Here is a 17765-nt window from a genome sequence, read left to right on the forward strand (position 1 = left end):
GAGATGGAGGAGTAGATAGGTCTGGGAAGCTGCAGCCATGCTAACAGTCACCAGGAGGAGAGTAGTGGAGAGCGCCCTTGTCTTTCCATCAGCTGCGCAGACTCTTCCCTCCCTCCCTCCCTCCCTCCCTCCCTCCCTCCCTCCCTCCCTCCCTCCCTCCCTCCCTCCCTCCCTCCCTCCCTCCCTCCATCCATCCACCCATCCATTCATCCATCCCCCTCCCTCCTTCTCTCCTCCCTCCTCCTCTCCTCCCTCCTCCCTCCTTCTGCGTTTAGCTGTGGTATATGAGTGGTTCTCCTGGGTCTGGCTCACTGCAGTGTAGGGAAGGGTAGCGCTGCTGCCTGTACAATGCGCTGAAGGATGGTGCATCAGGAGAAACGTGTCTACCAGGTGTGTGTTTGGTTCTAGTATAATGTATACCATGTATTCAAATACCGTATGTGTTAGGTTAATATAGGTATGTTAGGTCAATGTGTGGGTTATGTGTACGTGTGTGAATTTGTCATGTGAGGGCGTGTCCGTGTCTGTGTGTATATTTGACCTGATTGTGTGTGTATTTGAGACTACATACTTTAGCCTGTAGGTTTTGCTGTGCCATCCTGTGTGTGTGTACATTTCTAGTCTGTATGTTTTTTTTTGGTGTGCATTTATGCATAGGTGCTGTTTCTCCTAGGTAGGTGTGAACACATTGCACATCGCATGAGAGTTTGTTTAAGAGTAGGTTTATGCCATGCTTTTTACAGTTCAGTAATACATAGCATATACCTAAAACATCATACAGGGTGTGCTGTTTATGTTTCATATGGGCTATGTGGTCTAACTACCCAGTAGGACAGTACCTGGCTGTGAGTATAGATGGTCTAACTACCCAGTAGGGCAGTACCTGGCTGTGAGTATAGATGGTCTAACTACCCAGTAGGACAGTACCTGGCTGTGAGTATAGATGGTCTAACTACCCAGTAGGACAGTACCTGGCTGAGTATACATGGTATAACTACCCAGTAGGACAGTACCTGGCTGTGAGTATAGATGGTCTAACTACCCAGTAGGACAATACCTGGCTGAGTATACATGGTCTAACTACCCAGTAGGACAGTACCTGGCTGTGAGTATTGCTGGTCTAACTACCCAGTAGGACAGTACCTGGCTGAGTATACATGGTCTAACTACCCAGTAGGACAGTACCTGGCTGTGAGTATAGATGGTCTAACTACCCAGTAGGACAGTACCTGGCTGTGAGTATAGATGGTCTAACTACCCAGTAGGACAGTACCTGGCTGTGAGTATAGCTGGTCTAACTACCCAGTAGGACAGTACCTGGCTGTGAGTATAGATGGTCTAACTACCCAATAGGGCAGTACCTGGCTGTGAGGATAGATGGTCTAACTACCCAGTAGGACAGTACCTGGCTGTGAGTATAGATGGTCTAACTACCCAGTAGGACAGTACCTGGCACGGTCTCCAGTGGGAAGAGACTAGAGTGGGTGGAATGTTGGTTGCTTCCTCTACAATGGGAGTGTCCATCTGTGATTTATGACGTTACATCATAGCCCATCTGTGTTCTGTTTGTTTCTATGTTGGTGCATGTGCGTGTTCATGTGCGTGTTTGTGCGTGTGTTGTTGTATTTCTGTGTTTGTGAGTGCTTATGTGTGGTATGGGCAATGTATAATTGATTTGAGAGGAGTATGTATTTGTTGTGATGTGTGTTGGTGTTTGTGTGTTGCGGTTATGTGGGAGTGCATGTGTTGGCACAGTCTATGAGTGGGCAGGAGAAAGTGTGGATAGTCTAAATTGGTTTGTGTTTAAATGTGTGTGAGTTAGAGAGAGAGAGAGAGAGAGAGAGAGAGAGAGAGAGAGAGAGAGAGAGAGAGAGAGAGAGATACAGCACACACGACTAGTAGGCCTGAGGGATGTGGGCCCAGTAATGGACTCTAAATATGACATTTGTGTGGAAAAACTGGAAAGGAAAATCACGTTTACTGTAGCACGATGCATTTTCTTTGGTTCTCTTTCCCTATGGTTGCAGGAGCAGGTCTTTGAGAAGATAGGATATGTATGTCAGCCTAAAAGCTATATGACATAAACAACCTGCCCAGGACAAAATGCGCTTTGGATGTAGTGGGTGGACAGGGAAAAAATGGAGAAATAGAGAGAGGGGTGGATAATATAATGAATAGTCAGGAAAGGAAGATGGGAAGCAGGAAATAGAAGAGAGGAGAGGAAAGATGAGATGAAATCAATGCGAGGCGACTGGACGTTTACAGGCCCGTCAAAATCGTACGGATTTGTCGTCCTTTGACATGTCCAGTGAGTGTGTGTTGATCCCAGAGATCCTATCAAGTGACTCAAATTCCTGATTCTCTGCTGTTGACGGCCATTATTGATGACCTCACAATAGGCAGCCTGTCTACTGAAGGCTATTGATGGCGACCTCGATGAGTGTTTCTTTGTCGCTCCGCCACTCACTGTTGACGACTAGGCTACAATAGTGAATAGGAGGGACGTGTGTCTATTTACGTGGCGTGTTTATGCAAATGCATATGAGTGCACATCTCTCCATCTAGAAATGGTCTTTGATCTATGTGGGGTGAACGTTTGGGATGGATGGAGTATTTTTATACGTTCAAGTGTGATCCTATTGGTTGTGTATGGTATATTGTGCAATATGTGATGTGTATGCGGTATGTGTCTGATATGGTATTTGTGTGATAAGTGTACGTGTGATGCCTTCACTTGTGTGTGTGTGTGTCTGTGTGTTCCTCCTGGCGTGCGTAGCTCTTTCCCTTCTCTTCGCGGCTCATTGAGTCAACAGTGATTCCACCTCGAGCATGAACTCAGATTCCATTGCCACGCTCCATCCATCCCTTCGTCTCCCATTTCTCCTCTCACCTCTTCTCCTCGTGTGCCTGTGTGACCATACTCCAATTCCACATCCCCCCTATTGCTTTGCTTTAAGCAGGAGCGTGCGTCGTATATTTTCTTTTCCTCTCGTTCTATTTCACTTGCTCCGAATATTTGAACGTCGTCCGATCCTTTTAGTTTGCTGTGCCTCTTAAAGAAGCCAATACATGGAAAATCCATCTTTATCGTCAGGGTTTTTACTTCAGGTTTATTGTTGTACTGTTGTGGTATTATATTGGAGTATTGATCTGTTCTACATGGCTCTACCTCCACCAGGCCCAGAGGAATGACAGAGAGTCCATCAGGCAGAAGCTGGCTCTTGGCAGTTTCTATGACGACGAGGAGCCAGTCATCTACAACAGCTGCAGCAAGAACGGCCTTCCCACCCGGTGGGTTATAACAGCATCATTATACAAATGTTGAGAGTCAGTAGTACAGCACCCTTTCCACCACTAGAGGATGTGGTGCTGTACAGCGCAGTGAGTATTTAACATACTTTCTAATTGAAGAGAGCTAGGCACAGGTCACAGGTCACAGGTCACAGAGTTAGCTTACCCTCTGCCAAACGCAGGCCGGCTTAGATCAGCGTTTCTAGGGGGCGACTCATCCTTGAATAGAGAGTACTCAAATATAAACCATGTGGGATTGGTGAATAGTACGTCTGTCCAACAGGCTGGGTGGAATTACTACCAAATTACACTAAGCAAAAATATAAACTAAGCAACAATTCATACATTTTACAGTACATTTAAGGAAATCAGTCACTTTAAATGAATCCATTAGGCCCTAATCTATTGATTTCACATGACTGGGAATACAGATATGCATCTGTTGGTCACATACGCCCCCCCCCCCCCTGTGGAATATTGTCCCACCCTTCTTCAATGGCAGGGTGAATATGCTGGATATTGGCGGGAACTGAAACACGCTGTCGAACATGTCAATCCAGAGAATCCTAAACATGCTCAATGGGTGACATGTCTGGTGAGTATGCAGGCCATGGAAGAACTGAGACATTTACAGCTTCCAGGAATTGTGTACAGATCCTTGTGACATCCTTGTGCATTATCATGCTGAAACATGAGGTGATGGCGGCGGATGATTGGCACGACACTGGACCTCAGGATCTCGTCCACGGTATCTCTGTGCATTAAAATTGCCATCGATAAAATGCAATTGTGTTCATTGTCCGTAGCTTATGTCTGCCCATATCATAACCCCACCGCCACCATGGGGCACTCCGTTCCCAACGTTGACATCAGCAAACCACTCGTCCACACGACGCCATACACACTGTCTGCCATCTGCCCGGTACAGTTGAAACTGAGATTCATCCATGAAGAGCACGCTTCTCTAGCGTGCCAGTGACTATCAAAGGTGAGAATTTGCCCAATGAAGTTGGTTACAACGCCAAACTGCAGTCAGGTCAAGACCCTGGTGAGGATGATGAACACGCAGATCAGCTTCCCTGAGACGGTTTCTGACTGTTTGTGCAGAAATTCTTCGCTTGTGCAAACCCACAGTTTCATCAGCTGTCTGGGGATCCTGCAACTTGAAGCATCTGTGGCATGGTGTTGTGTGATAAAACCGCATATTTTAGAGTGGCCTTTTAATGTCCCCCAGCACAAGGTACACCTGTGTAATGATCATGCTGTTTAATCAGCTTCTTGATATGCCACACCTTTCAGTCGGATGGATTATCTTGGCAAAGGAGACATGCTCACTAACAGGCATGTAAAAATTGTGCACCAAATTTGAGAGAAATAAGCTTGTTGTGTATATGGAACATTTCTGGGATTTCAGGGGGCCAGCACTTTACATGTTGTGTTGATATTTTTGTTCAGTGTATCTATACCTGTCTTAACCACTTCAATCTCCACATGAGCCTAGAGGATAGGGGGAAATTTGGGATCGGATCTGGGAGCAGTAGATGCTCTCACTTTTAGGAGCCCCATGAAATGAGTCATTTAGGTATTGAAGCAGAGGAAATCCCACAGGGGGAGATAAGAAAGTGCTGGGAGAGAAATGTATAGAGAGAGAGAGAGATAGAGGGAAAGCTAGCTACATTGTTTTCTCAGTCTTTCAGACCAGTAACACAAGAGCTTCATTCATTCTTCAGTGCAAGACAAGAGTCACTTACTTAAAATAGCTGAATGGGGAAGCATGCAGACGCAACACATATACGTCACAAGCACGGATTATGTACTTGCACACTGACTTGGAAATACTCATCAGCTCATAGCATAGTGAAACCACTAATGCACACACACACACACACACACACACACACACACACACACACACACACACACACACACACACACACACACACACACACACACACACACACACACACACACACACACACACACACACACACACACACACACACACACACACAATGAACTGTCACTTCAAATGACACAAATGTCACAGACTATTATACTGAGCATTCACATATAACCACTAAGCCCACACACCCAAAAACCGTACAAGAACATATTACACCCACACATGGTAAGTTACCGAAATGCACGAGTATAGAGACAAGGTGAACCAAATCCCTCAGAAATGGTAAGTCTCTCTGACGAGTGAACGTGAGGGCCTACACCTTGCTCTTTTCCTATAAAACAGCTCGGATTTCATTCAAATTAAAGGGGACCGCCCCTTGTCAGTCCAGTTTAAGGAAGTGCTTGTCTTTCTGTGGTCCAGCCACTGGAAATAAAGAAGTGTTGGCTATTGACGTCCGCTGCTCCTATTGGATGTTCTGTCACGTGACCCTTAGTGAAGGTCAAAGTACATTGTAAGCTGACAATTTCAATGTGAACAGGCATTTGGGGAGTTGGGTGTGGTTCCTCACTTCATGTTTTGTTAGAGCTTGAAGGAATGAGGTTCAGTATGAGCTGTTAAGATTACACAAAAGTCTCACTGAAGGTGACAGAGAGTAGTTAACTCGTGACTCGTTGTCATCACTGTGGCCAAGAGACTGTCATCACTGTGGCCACAGATGGCTGGTGACGCCTTAATTGGGGACGGCAGGGCTCATAATAATGGCTGGAATAGAGTGACGTGTTTGATACCATTCCATTCAATCTGTTCCAGCCATTATTATGAGCCGTCGTCCCCTCACCAGCCTCCTGTGCTGTCAATGTCTCCAATTATTATGTCACGTTGTGCGTTTGGTTGTTCGTTGAACCTTTTGTGGTTGCTTGTTTTATGGATTGAGGAGGGAGCCTTATTGAGCCAGGTTTCGTAACCCTTGACCTGATCTGTTACGTATAACAGTGATGGCATGATGTGAGCAATTGAAACAACACAATGCCCAAACACCCCACAATGATCCCTTCTGCCCTCTTTCACTCTCCTGTGTGGATTTGAGATGACTGGGCTGATGTAAAAGCAATAGTTCACCTTTCATGATTTTTTGAAAGCAACTCTCTGGAATGAAATGAAGACCCAGTCTGGGGCCCCCGGATCTAAGATCCGCGAAGGACAGTGAAATGAAGGCATTTTTTCCCCCTCCTTCTTGCACATTAGCTCAAATCAATTCCAAATTGACCACTAGCCACTACCCTTAGGGGCTTTGTGTAGATCTAAAAGGATTGGAAAGGTGAAAGCAATATGGTGAACATTCGACCTAATGTATATATCAGTGGTCCACCTTGAGAATATGAATATACCTGCTCAATCCTTTCCTATCTCCAGGAAATGCCTAAGGATATAGGGTTATATGGGTCAGTGTGGAATTTAGCCATTCTCTCTCCCCTTTCCTCCCTCTCTCTGTCTGTCGCTCCCTCTTTTCTAAGGTTGTAATTTGATCATACTCTCTCTCTCTCCCCCTCCCTCCCTCTCTCCCTCTCGCTCACCGTCAGTCCTCCAAGTGGTGTGAACCTGCAGGTGTGTTTTGTGAATGACAGCAGCAGTGACAAGGACAGCGATGCCGAGGACAGTAAGACAGAGACCAGCCTGGATACGCCGCTGTCACCCGTGGTACACGCTATAGATGTAAATGTGTGTGTGTGTGAGTTTGTGTGTGTTCTCCACATTCGTTCACACAAGCGATACATTTGAACCTGACTTTACGGGATAAAAATAAGCATATTGACTGTGGAATGTGTGTGTGTGAGCATACTCTCACACCGATGAGTTTGTGTGGATGATGACTTCGAAGTATGTATGTATAGGTGACGTGCGTGATCATACATTACCATCTAGGATTCTGTATAATGACTCTGGTGTGCACGTGTGTTTGTCTAGAGTAAGCAGAGTTCGTCGCTGTCGGACCGGGACACGGGCGAGGAGGACTCGGACCCCCTAGAGGACTGTGGCTTCTGGCGGGTGCAGCGGCGGCTCCAGGAGGAGGCCAGGGTGGCGCTGGCGTTGGCTCGCCCCATGGCCCGCATGCAGGTAGAGGTGGAGAGACAGATCCAGCTCCACCGTCGCTCGCCCGTCGCCGACCTGGTCAGTGTGTGTGTGTGTGTGTGTGTGTTGTAGACCCGTCATTTCTGCTAAGTTGACTTGGCTGGAGAGCGAGGAGACTTTGAGGCCACGGTGTGTAACACATATTTTACACAGAATTAGTCTGGGGACATGCATTACAGCTGCAAGATGCGAGAGCAAGTTACATCTTAGATGCAAGGGAATTGTACAAAATGAATAGCATTACATTTCCGTTCACAGTTTGATGTCAAAAGCAGTGGCTGAAAAGCCTAATGGCGAAGAAGAAAATTGTTATTTTGAGTCTCAAGATTACATAGTCATTCTGAATTACGTATACATGCACCAAAGCAGACGTGGGTTAATATGAAACTCCCACGTGAAAATAATTCCCACAATTTTCTATAGAATATAGTATAGTACACTGTAAAACCCAATGTGCTGTCATTACTCACAACTTTTGAGGAAAACTGTTGCACTTAATAATATGAGTACAGTTACTTAAAGTGATTTTGTAGTCATCATTACTCAAACCAATAGTTACTCTGTATGAGGTCCAGATTTGAGTTGTATCGGCTTGAAAGAATGGAGTAACACCCCCACTAAGCCACGCCTCCTAAATAATTTCCCAGTGTGCCTTGCCTTTTCGAGTGATTTGTAAAGTTACCACCTATGGCTGTATTAGTTAGTGACAGAGACATGGTTTTTGGATTTGTTCATTTTCAGTACTGTGGCCTTCACCAAGTGAATTCCTAGGCGAATGTCATCAATTTAAGGAAACGCTTTATGACAATACATTATGTATCTCATGAGGCCTTATTTTGATGCCTAGCTTTACAAGATACAGGTGCCTATAACTCATGGTTCACAGGCCACATCAGGCCTGCAAAGTAGGGTTACAAAATTCCAGTAACTTTCCAAAAATGTGAAAGATTTCCAGGAATCATCCAACTGGGATTTCTGGAAAACCTGGGAAATATACTTGAATTTTGCAACTCTATGTGCATGTCACATTATGCTGGCTTGTATATTCATGATGACTGCCAGATTTAGGAACAGTGTGAGGAGACTACCAGTATACTACCAGTATACTACAGTCATGACCGCAAAAATCTTGCGCTAAACACTACGGTGAATAATATAGTATAAAAATATAGTAATACTACAGTATTTATACCACAGTATATTACAGTATTTTTTCAAGTGGGCTGATACAACTTTCAGCTGAACAATGAGAACACTGAGACTTCTGCTACTATGTCATGTTTCCTGGTACAGAGAGTAAAATTCAGCCGCTTCTGCCAGTTCAAGGTTGGATTGTCGGAGTTCCTGAGGCCTTTGAGAACTTGATGACCTGTGTGATCTGAGGCCCTTTGTGTAGCATAAGATTAATCAATCACTCAATGTACATGCAAAAACACCAATATTAAAAACAATTCCAAAAAATAAACCTGCAGTAGAGCATGCTGGGAAAAAAAGTGAATTTGTTACCATATTTTTCAAAGAGTTGGTGTGACTTATCAGTTGGTGTAACTTATCAAAAAGAATACATGTCATTACCACATAAACATTATAAGTAATAAGGACTTTTCATTGACTTTGAGTTCAACTTACTAGAAGTAGCTCAAAGCTAATCACTAAGCTAAGGACCCTGGGACTAAACACCTCCCTCTGCAACTGGATCCTGGACTTCCTGACGGGCCGCCCCCAGGTGGTGAGGGTAGGTAACAACACATCCGTCACGCTGATCCTCAACACGGGGGCCCCTCAGGGGTGCGTGCTCAGTCCCCTCCTGTACTCCATGTTCACTCATGACTGCATGGCCAGACACGACTCCAACACCATTATTAAGTTTGCCCCCCTTCTTTTATGCTGCTGCTACTCTCTGTTTATTATCTATGCATAGTCACTTTATCTCTACCTACATATTACATCAATTACCTTGACTAACCTGTACCCCCGCACACTTATCTATTTTTTCCTTAATACTTTTCTTAAAACTGAATTGTTGGTAAAGGGCTTGTAAGTAAGCCTTTCACTGTAATGCTTACCTGTTGTATTCAGCACATTAGACAAATAACATTTGACTTGATTTGATTTTGGTTTGAGTATTTGAGTAAAAAGTGTAAAAAGTGTATTCTGTAGTAAACTGTAGTATACTGTAGAATACAATACTCTGCACTGTAGTATCTCTTGATCATGTGTAGTACTTACTATAGAATTGTATAGTATACTGTAGAATACTATACTGTAGCATCCATCGATCATGTAGTACTGACTATATCATTTTGTAGTATACTGGAGAATACTATACAACACACTGTAGTATCATTCGATAATTTGTAGTATATCATTTTTTTGTATACTGTAGAATACTCCAGTATTAATGCTCACAAAAAAATGTTCACAAAAACACGACAGTTTAACTATAGTAATAATACAGAAATTTGAATTTGCATGTACCCCACCCACAAACACTAGAGTAGATATTACAGTATACTCCAGTAATGTCTGCAAAAACACTACAGTAAATACTACAGTAAACTACAGTCATGTCCACAAAAATCTTGTGCAAAACACTACAGCAAATACTATAGTATATAAATATAGTAATACTACAGTATTTATACCATAGTATATTACAGTATTTTTTCATGTGGGCTGATACAACTTTCAGTTGAACAAGGAGAACACTGAGACTTCTGCTACTATGTCATGTTTCCTGGTACAGAGAGTGACATTCAGCCGCTTCTGCCATTTCAAGGTTGGATTGTCGCGAGTCCCTGTGGCATTTGAGGACTTGGTGACCTGTGTAATCTGAGGCCCAGAGTGATGGGAAAAAAACATGTACTTCAGAACATGTTCACTTACTGTATGTGTAGGCAATTAAGCAGGTTACTCATATTGTGATTGTAAGCAAAGATATGTAGGACATGGCATCCGGCTTGGGTTCTGCTCCATCCGCAATGGTGACTGTGTGTATGTGCAAGAGGCCTGACAGGTAGCCAGGGTGGGACAATGCGTCCATTAGACACAGTTATTTACTGGAATTAAACCGTGCTTTTTTTGGAACAAGCAAAAGTGCTTTAGTACTTCTGAGAAATTGGGAGCTGCCTTTTGTACATGTAATTTTTATATTTTCCCCGCCCCAGATATTGTGGTGAATGAGTTGTAAATACAACTATATAGTCATTGTGATCAGGCCAAGCAATTTCCCCCCCTGACTGGAGTACTACTGCACTGTAGATGTGTGTGTCAGTACCTAAACAAGCAATGGTGGGGATTTAACTCACCCAGGTCTAAAGAAACTGATCTATGATCAGGATAAATGAAAGGATGGAGTAATTTCCCACCTGGCACACACGGGTTGAATCAACTTTGTTTCAATGTGATTTGTCAACGTATTGTGACGTGGAATCAACGTGCAAAATATAAAAAGTAATAACCAGTACTGTTTTCATCTCATTTCAACCAGCATTGTTAACAGGGAAATTAGGGTAAAAAAATTAAACGTAAATACATTGACTTAACCTAACTAACATTTTGTTATATCAACTAAACATAGAAAAAATAAAACATATTTTTCATCCTATACAATATATATATATATAATATAGGATTGGGTGGTTGAAATATATATTACACTGAATATACACTATATATACAAAAGTATGTAGACACCCCTTCAAATGAGTGGATTAGGCTATTTCACCCACACTGTTGCTGTGTATAAAATAGAGCAAACATTGGCAGTAGAATGGCCCTACTAAAGAGCTCAGTGACTTTTAACGTGGCACCCTCATTTTTTTTCAATACATTTAAAAAACAACAACCTTTATTTAATGAGGCACGTCAGTTAAGACCTAATTCTTATTTACAATGACGGCCTACCCCGGCCAAACTCAGATGACGCTGGGCCAGTTGTGCGCTGCCCTATGGGACTCCCGATCACAGAATTGGATAGGATGTCACAGTCCAAACAAGTTAGTTTGGTCAAATTCCTGCCCTGCTAGAGTCAAGGTCAACTGTAAGTGCTGATATTGTGAAGTGGAAACGTCTAGGAGCAACAACGGCTCAGCCGCGAAGTGGTTGGCCACACAAGCTCACAGAACGGGACCGCCGAGTGCTGTAATATTCTGTCCTGTCCTCGGTTGCGACACTCACTACTGAGTTCCAAACGGCCTCTGGAAGCCACTTCGGCACAATAACTGTTCGTTGGGAGCTTCATGAAATGGGTTTCCCATGGCCGAGCAGCCGCACACAAGCCTAAGATCATCATACGCAATGCCAAGCGTCGGCTGGAGTGGTGTAAAGCTCGCCGCCATTGGACTCTGGAGCAGTGGAAACGCGTTCTCTGGATTGATGAATCACGCTTCACCATCTGGCAGTCTGACGGACTACTCTGAGTTTGGCGGATGCCAGGAGAACACTACCTGCCTAAAAGCATAGTGCCATCTGTAAAGTTTGGTGGAGGAGGAATAATGGTCTGGGGCCGTTTTTCATGGTTTGGGCTCGGCCCCTTAGTTGCAGTGAAGGGAAATCTTAACACTACAGCATACAATGACATTCTAGATGATTCTGTGCTTCCAACTTTGTGGCAACAGTTTGGGGAAGGCCCTTTCCTGTTTCCTCATGACAATGCCCCCGTGCACAAAGCGAGAAATGGTTTGTTGAGATTGGTGTGGAAGAACTTGACTGGTGTGCACTGAGCCCTGACCTCAACCGCATCGAACACCTTTGGGATGAATTGGAACACCGACTGCGAGCCAGACCTAATTGCCCAACATCAGCGCCCAACCTCACTAATGCTCTTGTGGCTGAATGGAAGCAAGCCCCCGCAGCAATGTTCCAGCATCTAGTGGAAAGCCTTCCCAGAAGAGAGGAGGCTGTTATAGCAGCAAAGGGGGACCAACTCCAAATGAATACCCATGATTTTGGAATGAGATGTTCGACGAGTGTCCACATACTTTTGGTCATGTGTTGTTTACTGGGTGGTTGAAATTATATCACAGTTTTTATTTATTTTATTTTACCTTATTTCAATGTTGATTGTAAAATGGTATGTTTGAATCAACGCCATCAACCTAAATAAAGAGGTATATTGAACTCAAATGTGAAGCCACAGTCCAATGATTCCTGCCTGAACAGTGACTCCCACTGGTATAAGAGGGGTAATTCACTTCAGTGAGAACAAGTCTAACATCCAGATGGCTACCTGTACAGTATGTACCCTGTTCTTTTCAGCTGAGCTATCATGTCAACACATTAAAATATTGATCAGCTTCCATACTCATGTGTGTAGACTACCTAAATAACGCTTCTACTTTTCTTGTACAGGCTGTATGCGAAAGTAAATTCAGAGTGAGGTTGGGTTTATGTTGGCTACATTGACATCTGGTTTGCCCAACAAAGGACACCATCACTCCAATGTGTAGAGATGTATACTATCGTTCTTCCAAGGTTGATTGGAACTTTGGACAGTTAGAAGTAGTTACCATTAGCCCTATAAATAGGATTCCAAAATCATGATATTAATAATAAACTTTACCTTTGGTTATTGTCTTTAATCTGCAAGTTATTAATCTGTTGGTTCTCCAACTCAACCGAAAAAGGAAGTCGGAGAATAGGACTCAATCAAACCAAACTTTTTTGGAAGTGAATTTAAAGTTAGATTTGGTGTAGTGCTATTTTTTAACTTTGATTTTTTTGGGGTTGAGATGCAGATGTGAATCCAACATATTAATCATTCATTTGTGGACAAACTGGATATTGAATTGTGAACGCAACCAAATATCAACATTTGAAGGGGAAGTTATCTTCTGCTTGGATAGTATATATACTGTAGGCTATATTATGAATAACATATATACAACACAATATCCAAAGGTAAGGTTTATTATGAATCATTTGGCATCCAAATGATATAGGGATAATGGTAACTATGTCTAAACTTCCAAAGATCCAATCAACCATTGACGAATGACAGCACACATTAAATGGTGTCCATTGGGCAAATCTGATGTCAATGTAGCCTACATAAACCCAATCTCACTCCGAATGTATTTTCACATACAGCTTGTGTAAGAAAAGCTATAGGGATTACTTTTCAACTACTAAATGTTATTAGGTAGTCTACGCAAATTAGTATGGAATCTGATCAATGTCTGAATGTGTTGCAGTGATAACCCAGCTGACCCCAACACAGTTTGTTTCCAAAGCTAAGCAGCGTACATAGAGCTAGGCGTCTGGATGGTGGACTTTTTCTCTTTGGAGTGCATTGCCTCTCATGTACCAGTAGGAGTCACTGTTCAGGCGGGAAACATGGAACTGAGGCGTCTCATTTTATTGCACCTCTTTGTTTAGGTTGATAGGACAAAGTTGAAACAATGACGTTGATTCAAGCACACTGTTTTACTATCAAGGTCAAATAAAAATTCAACATAATTTCAACCACCCCAATAGACAGTATATAGGGTAAATCTTTTTTACATTTACACATAGAATTTTCAACGCATTTTCAGCACATACATAGTTCTGATGATTATGTGGAAATGACAATAATGTAACAACCTCTTAGTCAGGTTAAATCAAGTCGGAGTTTTACCCTAACAACGCTGGTTGAAATGAGAAGAAAACAGTGCTGGTTGATTACTTTTTTCAAATCCAATGTATTTCCCACATTGATTCCACGTCACAATACGTTGACAAATTACGTTGAAACAAAGTTGATTCAACCAGTGTGTGCCCAGTGGGTTGCGTCTAATAACCCTAACCCCAAATACGCAATCTATAGTGTCCTTATTTCTCTCTTCAACATTAGATCAACATGACTCTGCTGACTAATGACTGCGACCCCGGTTTCTATTTAACATTGTTCTAACGTTATCCCTGGGTCTCTCTGTGTGCAGCTGCCCCACCTGCCCCACATCAGTGAGGGTCTGATGAAGAGGAGTCTGAGGAGGGGCGACATGAGGGACATGAGCCTGGGCCAGCTCCAGGTCATCACCAACGATCTGCACTCACAAATACAGAGTGAGTACACACAAACACACACACACACACACACACACACACACACACACACACACACACACGCACACAAACGCTACACTAAACACACTTACGTACAGACACAATCTGCCTTCACCACCACCGTCATAACTCTGCTGTTCTGGTGCTGTGAGGATGTTGAGATAAAACAACAACAAAAACGGGATGACGTTGCAGGCCTGAATGAGGAGCTGGTGCAGCTGTTGCTGATGAGAGATGAGCTTCATGTGGAGCAGGACGCCATGCTGGTGGACGTAGAGGACATGACCAGGTGGAGAGACCCTTTCATACCCAGTACTATGACCACAGAAGCACACACACACAAATACATGTATTAATATATATATATATATACACACACACACACCTGAGCACCGACACCACTAACGCAAATAACAATAGGCCTCTTTTTGTTTTGGAGGTCAAATGGGGCAGCAGGGTAGCCTAGTAGTTAGAGGGTTGGACTAGTAACCGAAAGGTTGCAAGTTCAAATCGCCAAGCTGACAAGATACAAACCTGTCATGTTCTGCCCCTGAACAGGCAGTTAAACCCACTGTTCCTAGGCTGTCATTGAAAATAATAATTTGTTCTTAACTGACTTGTCTAGTTTTAAAAATATATATATTTTAAATGCCATGGAACATCTCAGTTTAAAAATACATTCTGAAATGTCTCAGTTTAAAAACGGCATTCTTCTGAAAACAGGTCACCATTGCATCCTTTCTAAAATGTTTTATCTAAGGAGGACTTTTCCCATGCATTCTTTAACGTAACTGTTATTTGTTGTTCTTTTTTTGTCACAGGCATGCTCAGAGCCAGCAGAGACACATGGCAGAGAAAACCCTCTCCAAATAAAACCCCGGCCACCTGTCCCCATCATCAACCACGTCACATGACAACCACAACCACCACAGAGCAGTGGTCAACAACCCTGATCCTGGACACCAATAAGGCATGCAGGCTTTTGTTCCAGCCCAGCACTTTCACAGCTGATTCAACTCATCAATATCTTTTGATGCTTAGTTGATTAGGTGATTCAGGTATGTTAGTACTAGGCTGGACCAAGCCTGGACATGCTTTAGCTCGTCAGGGCTACCGTCCACTACTAGAGGACCCCACCCTCCCGGGAGTCACATAGGGCCCTGAGTTTTAAGTGGTTAGGCAAAAGTCCAGTCCCCAGTCATAAACCACGTCTCGTAATGACAGCTTGATCACAGAAGATGACTAGAGTTCTGTTTGTTGCCCTGCTCAGCTAGTCGTGTGCTTTGTAGAATACTCAACACACTGCATAGCTATATCTATTGACAACATACTGTAGTTGTTTGTGCCGTTGCTAAGGAATGAGCTCCTAGGCTTCCCAGGATATAAACTGTGCGGCAACTGCACAGCTCTTGTATGAATCATTTAGACACACGTGGATGTAGTACAGCTGTTGTTGCTTAATTCCACCTGCTTTAACATGCTGATGTTCTGAAGATTTACTGGTTGACCCTTGATTTTGCCAAATTTAAAGACAGATTGCATTGACCTTATTTTCTGTCTGCACTATAGATGAAGTGAAAGCTAAGAGTCTTTTTAGTGTTCCTTGTGGCAGGGTTTAAATAACTAATCTTACTTAACATCCGTGTTCCAAATATTAACATTGGTTTAGTCCAATATTTTTAGGACGCCCCAAACGTCAATATGTCATTCATTCCCTGCTTTGTGACCCTAATGCTAGTCCACAGTAAAATATTATTGACAAAGTAATGATCCCAATGATTAAGAACTAAAGATGTCGGAGCTAACTGATCTTGACACTTGTAAAGCGATAGCTGGTCAGTCTCGGCTGAATAAATACAAATTCTGTGCTGGAAGGAGACTTGGATGCCTCGTTGCCTGGTTGTAGATGATGGTCATCGGTGTTCACTATGATTAGTCAATCTTCAGCATTTGGAGAATGTCATTTTCTAGCAGGTCTTTTGCATTTTTTTCTCCATCAGATTATACTAAAACTCATTCAAAGCTATTCTGCAGCATTCAGAAATCATACAGCGTTTAGTGTACAGAGATGAAAATGATAAATAAACGTTTTAAGTGTTTAAGTGTCGTTATTGGTTCACTGGTCGTGGTCAGTCTTGGTAGCTATATGAACCAGATCTAACTCAGCAGATGAGACAGGAACAGTTTAAATGAATTAATGAATGGTACAGAAGGTTGCTTGAGGGACCAAAGAAGGCTGCATTTGCCTACATGTACCTCTTAATAAATAAAACATGCAAATGCAAACCTCAAAATAAGGTCAAATTTAGGGTAGCGGAAGCCTAGTAGTTGTTTTCTTCGATGGATGTCAGAAATCACTATAATGCTATGACATAGCCTCGCTGAATATAGGCCTGAAAATACAGCAGCAAGTTATTTCTGTGCTTAACAGGTCGTTTCTCCCCTCCTTCCACACCTTGCACCACAAGGCTCCAAACACTTACTGTATGTAATTGAGTTTTGGCCATAGTGAAAGCCCATACTGAATCATGGATGTGAGAAACTATCTACTGTAGTTCGTAATAGTGGCCACAACCAAAACATCAGATACAATCAGATACAATCAACTCAACTCTATTAAAGTTCCACTCTGTCAAAACATACCTTTTTTTTATATATCTCTGGCATCTAGGAAAATTACAGATAGTGAGATTATGTTACCTGAATTACTTTATGTATATTGGCAAGCATTGTTATAGTGCCCGGGAAATGCCTGCCCAGGAAGGTATAAAAACACAGAGGTGAAGAAAGACACACAAAATAATTTGGATAAACCAAGGATAAACATTGTTAATACCATGCTGCCAAACACCAAGCTTTATGCATAACCTACAGTCTCTCTTTTTCTTCTAGTGAAATTGTTATAAAATAGCTTATTTATTTGACTTAGGTTATAGGTTAGGATAACGGATTTCTAAAAAATCCTGCATGGGAATATTGCAAAAGCTTCTGGAAAAAAATATAGGGCGCATATTATTGACAAATGTATTTGTATATAAAGTGTTCGTTTTAAGACTGTTCTATCCTCTTCTTGCACCTGTCAGATTTTGCCGATTGGCTGCTCTTGGTCGCGCTCACTTGTTCTATCTGGCACGTAAACATGTCCAGTCCAGTTGTGACACGCAACGCCCCGATAACCGAGAATTGTGCCACTTCTGCAAAGGCACTTCTTTGGGACACCACCGAGGCGCTCACACAGGTGAGACACTTAAGACACATGTTTCTTGATTGTAGGCTACGTTATCGTCTCCATATTAAATTAATATCTGCGGCCTACTCCGGGTATGGAGTTGAACATGACAACACACACGGTGTCAGTATGCGCGCCAAAGGTAAGTAAAATGACCATATTGCC

The 17765-nt window shown here is 42.8% G+C and overlaps 1 protein-coding gene across 6 annotated transcripts; it reads left to right on the top strand.

The window, feature by feature from the left end:
• Positions 1-306: 306 nt before the first annotated feature.
• On the top strand, positions 307-16473 carry LOC139387008 (schwannomin-interacting protein 1-like). 6 transcript variants are annotated; one of them, XM_071132954.1, is made up of 7 exons: positions 307-390; positions 3179-3291; positions 6775-6907; positions 7160-7363; positions 14248-14371; positions 14567-14720; positions 15193-15368. In XM_071132954.1, the coding sequence occupies exons 1-7, from the start codon at positions 361-363 to the stop codon at positions 15242-15244; spliced, it is 810 nt and encodes a 269-aa protein (XP_070989055.1). In that variant the 5' UTR covers positions 307-360; the 3' UTR covers positions 15245-15368. The 6 variants fall into 6 exon arrangements, with proteins under 6 accessions (XP_070989055.1, XP_070989057.1, XP_070989056.1 ...); XM_071132956.1 differs by having other exon boundaries at positions 14567-14660; XM_071132955.1 differs by having other exon boundaries at positions 6775-6892.
• The last annotated feature ends 1292 nt before the right edge of the window (positions 16474-17765 follow it).

Source organism: Oncorhynchus clarkii, chromosome 28 (assembly GCF_045791955.1).
Source record: "Oncorhynchus clarkii lewisi isolate Uvic-CL-2024 chromosome 28, UVic_Ocla_1.0, whole genome shotgun sequence".
Taxonomy (NCBI): Eukaryota; Metazoa; Chordata; class Actinopteri; order Salmoniformes; family Salmonidae; genus Oncorhynchus; species Oncorhynchus clarkii.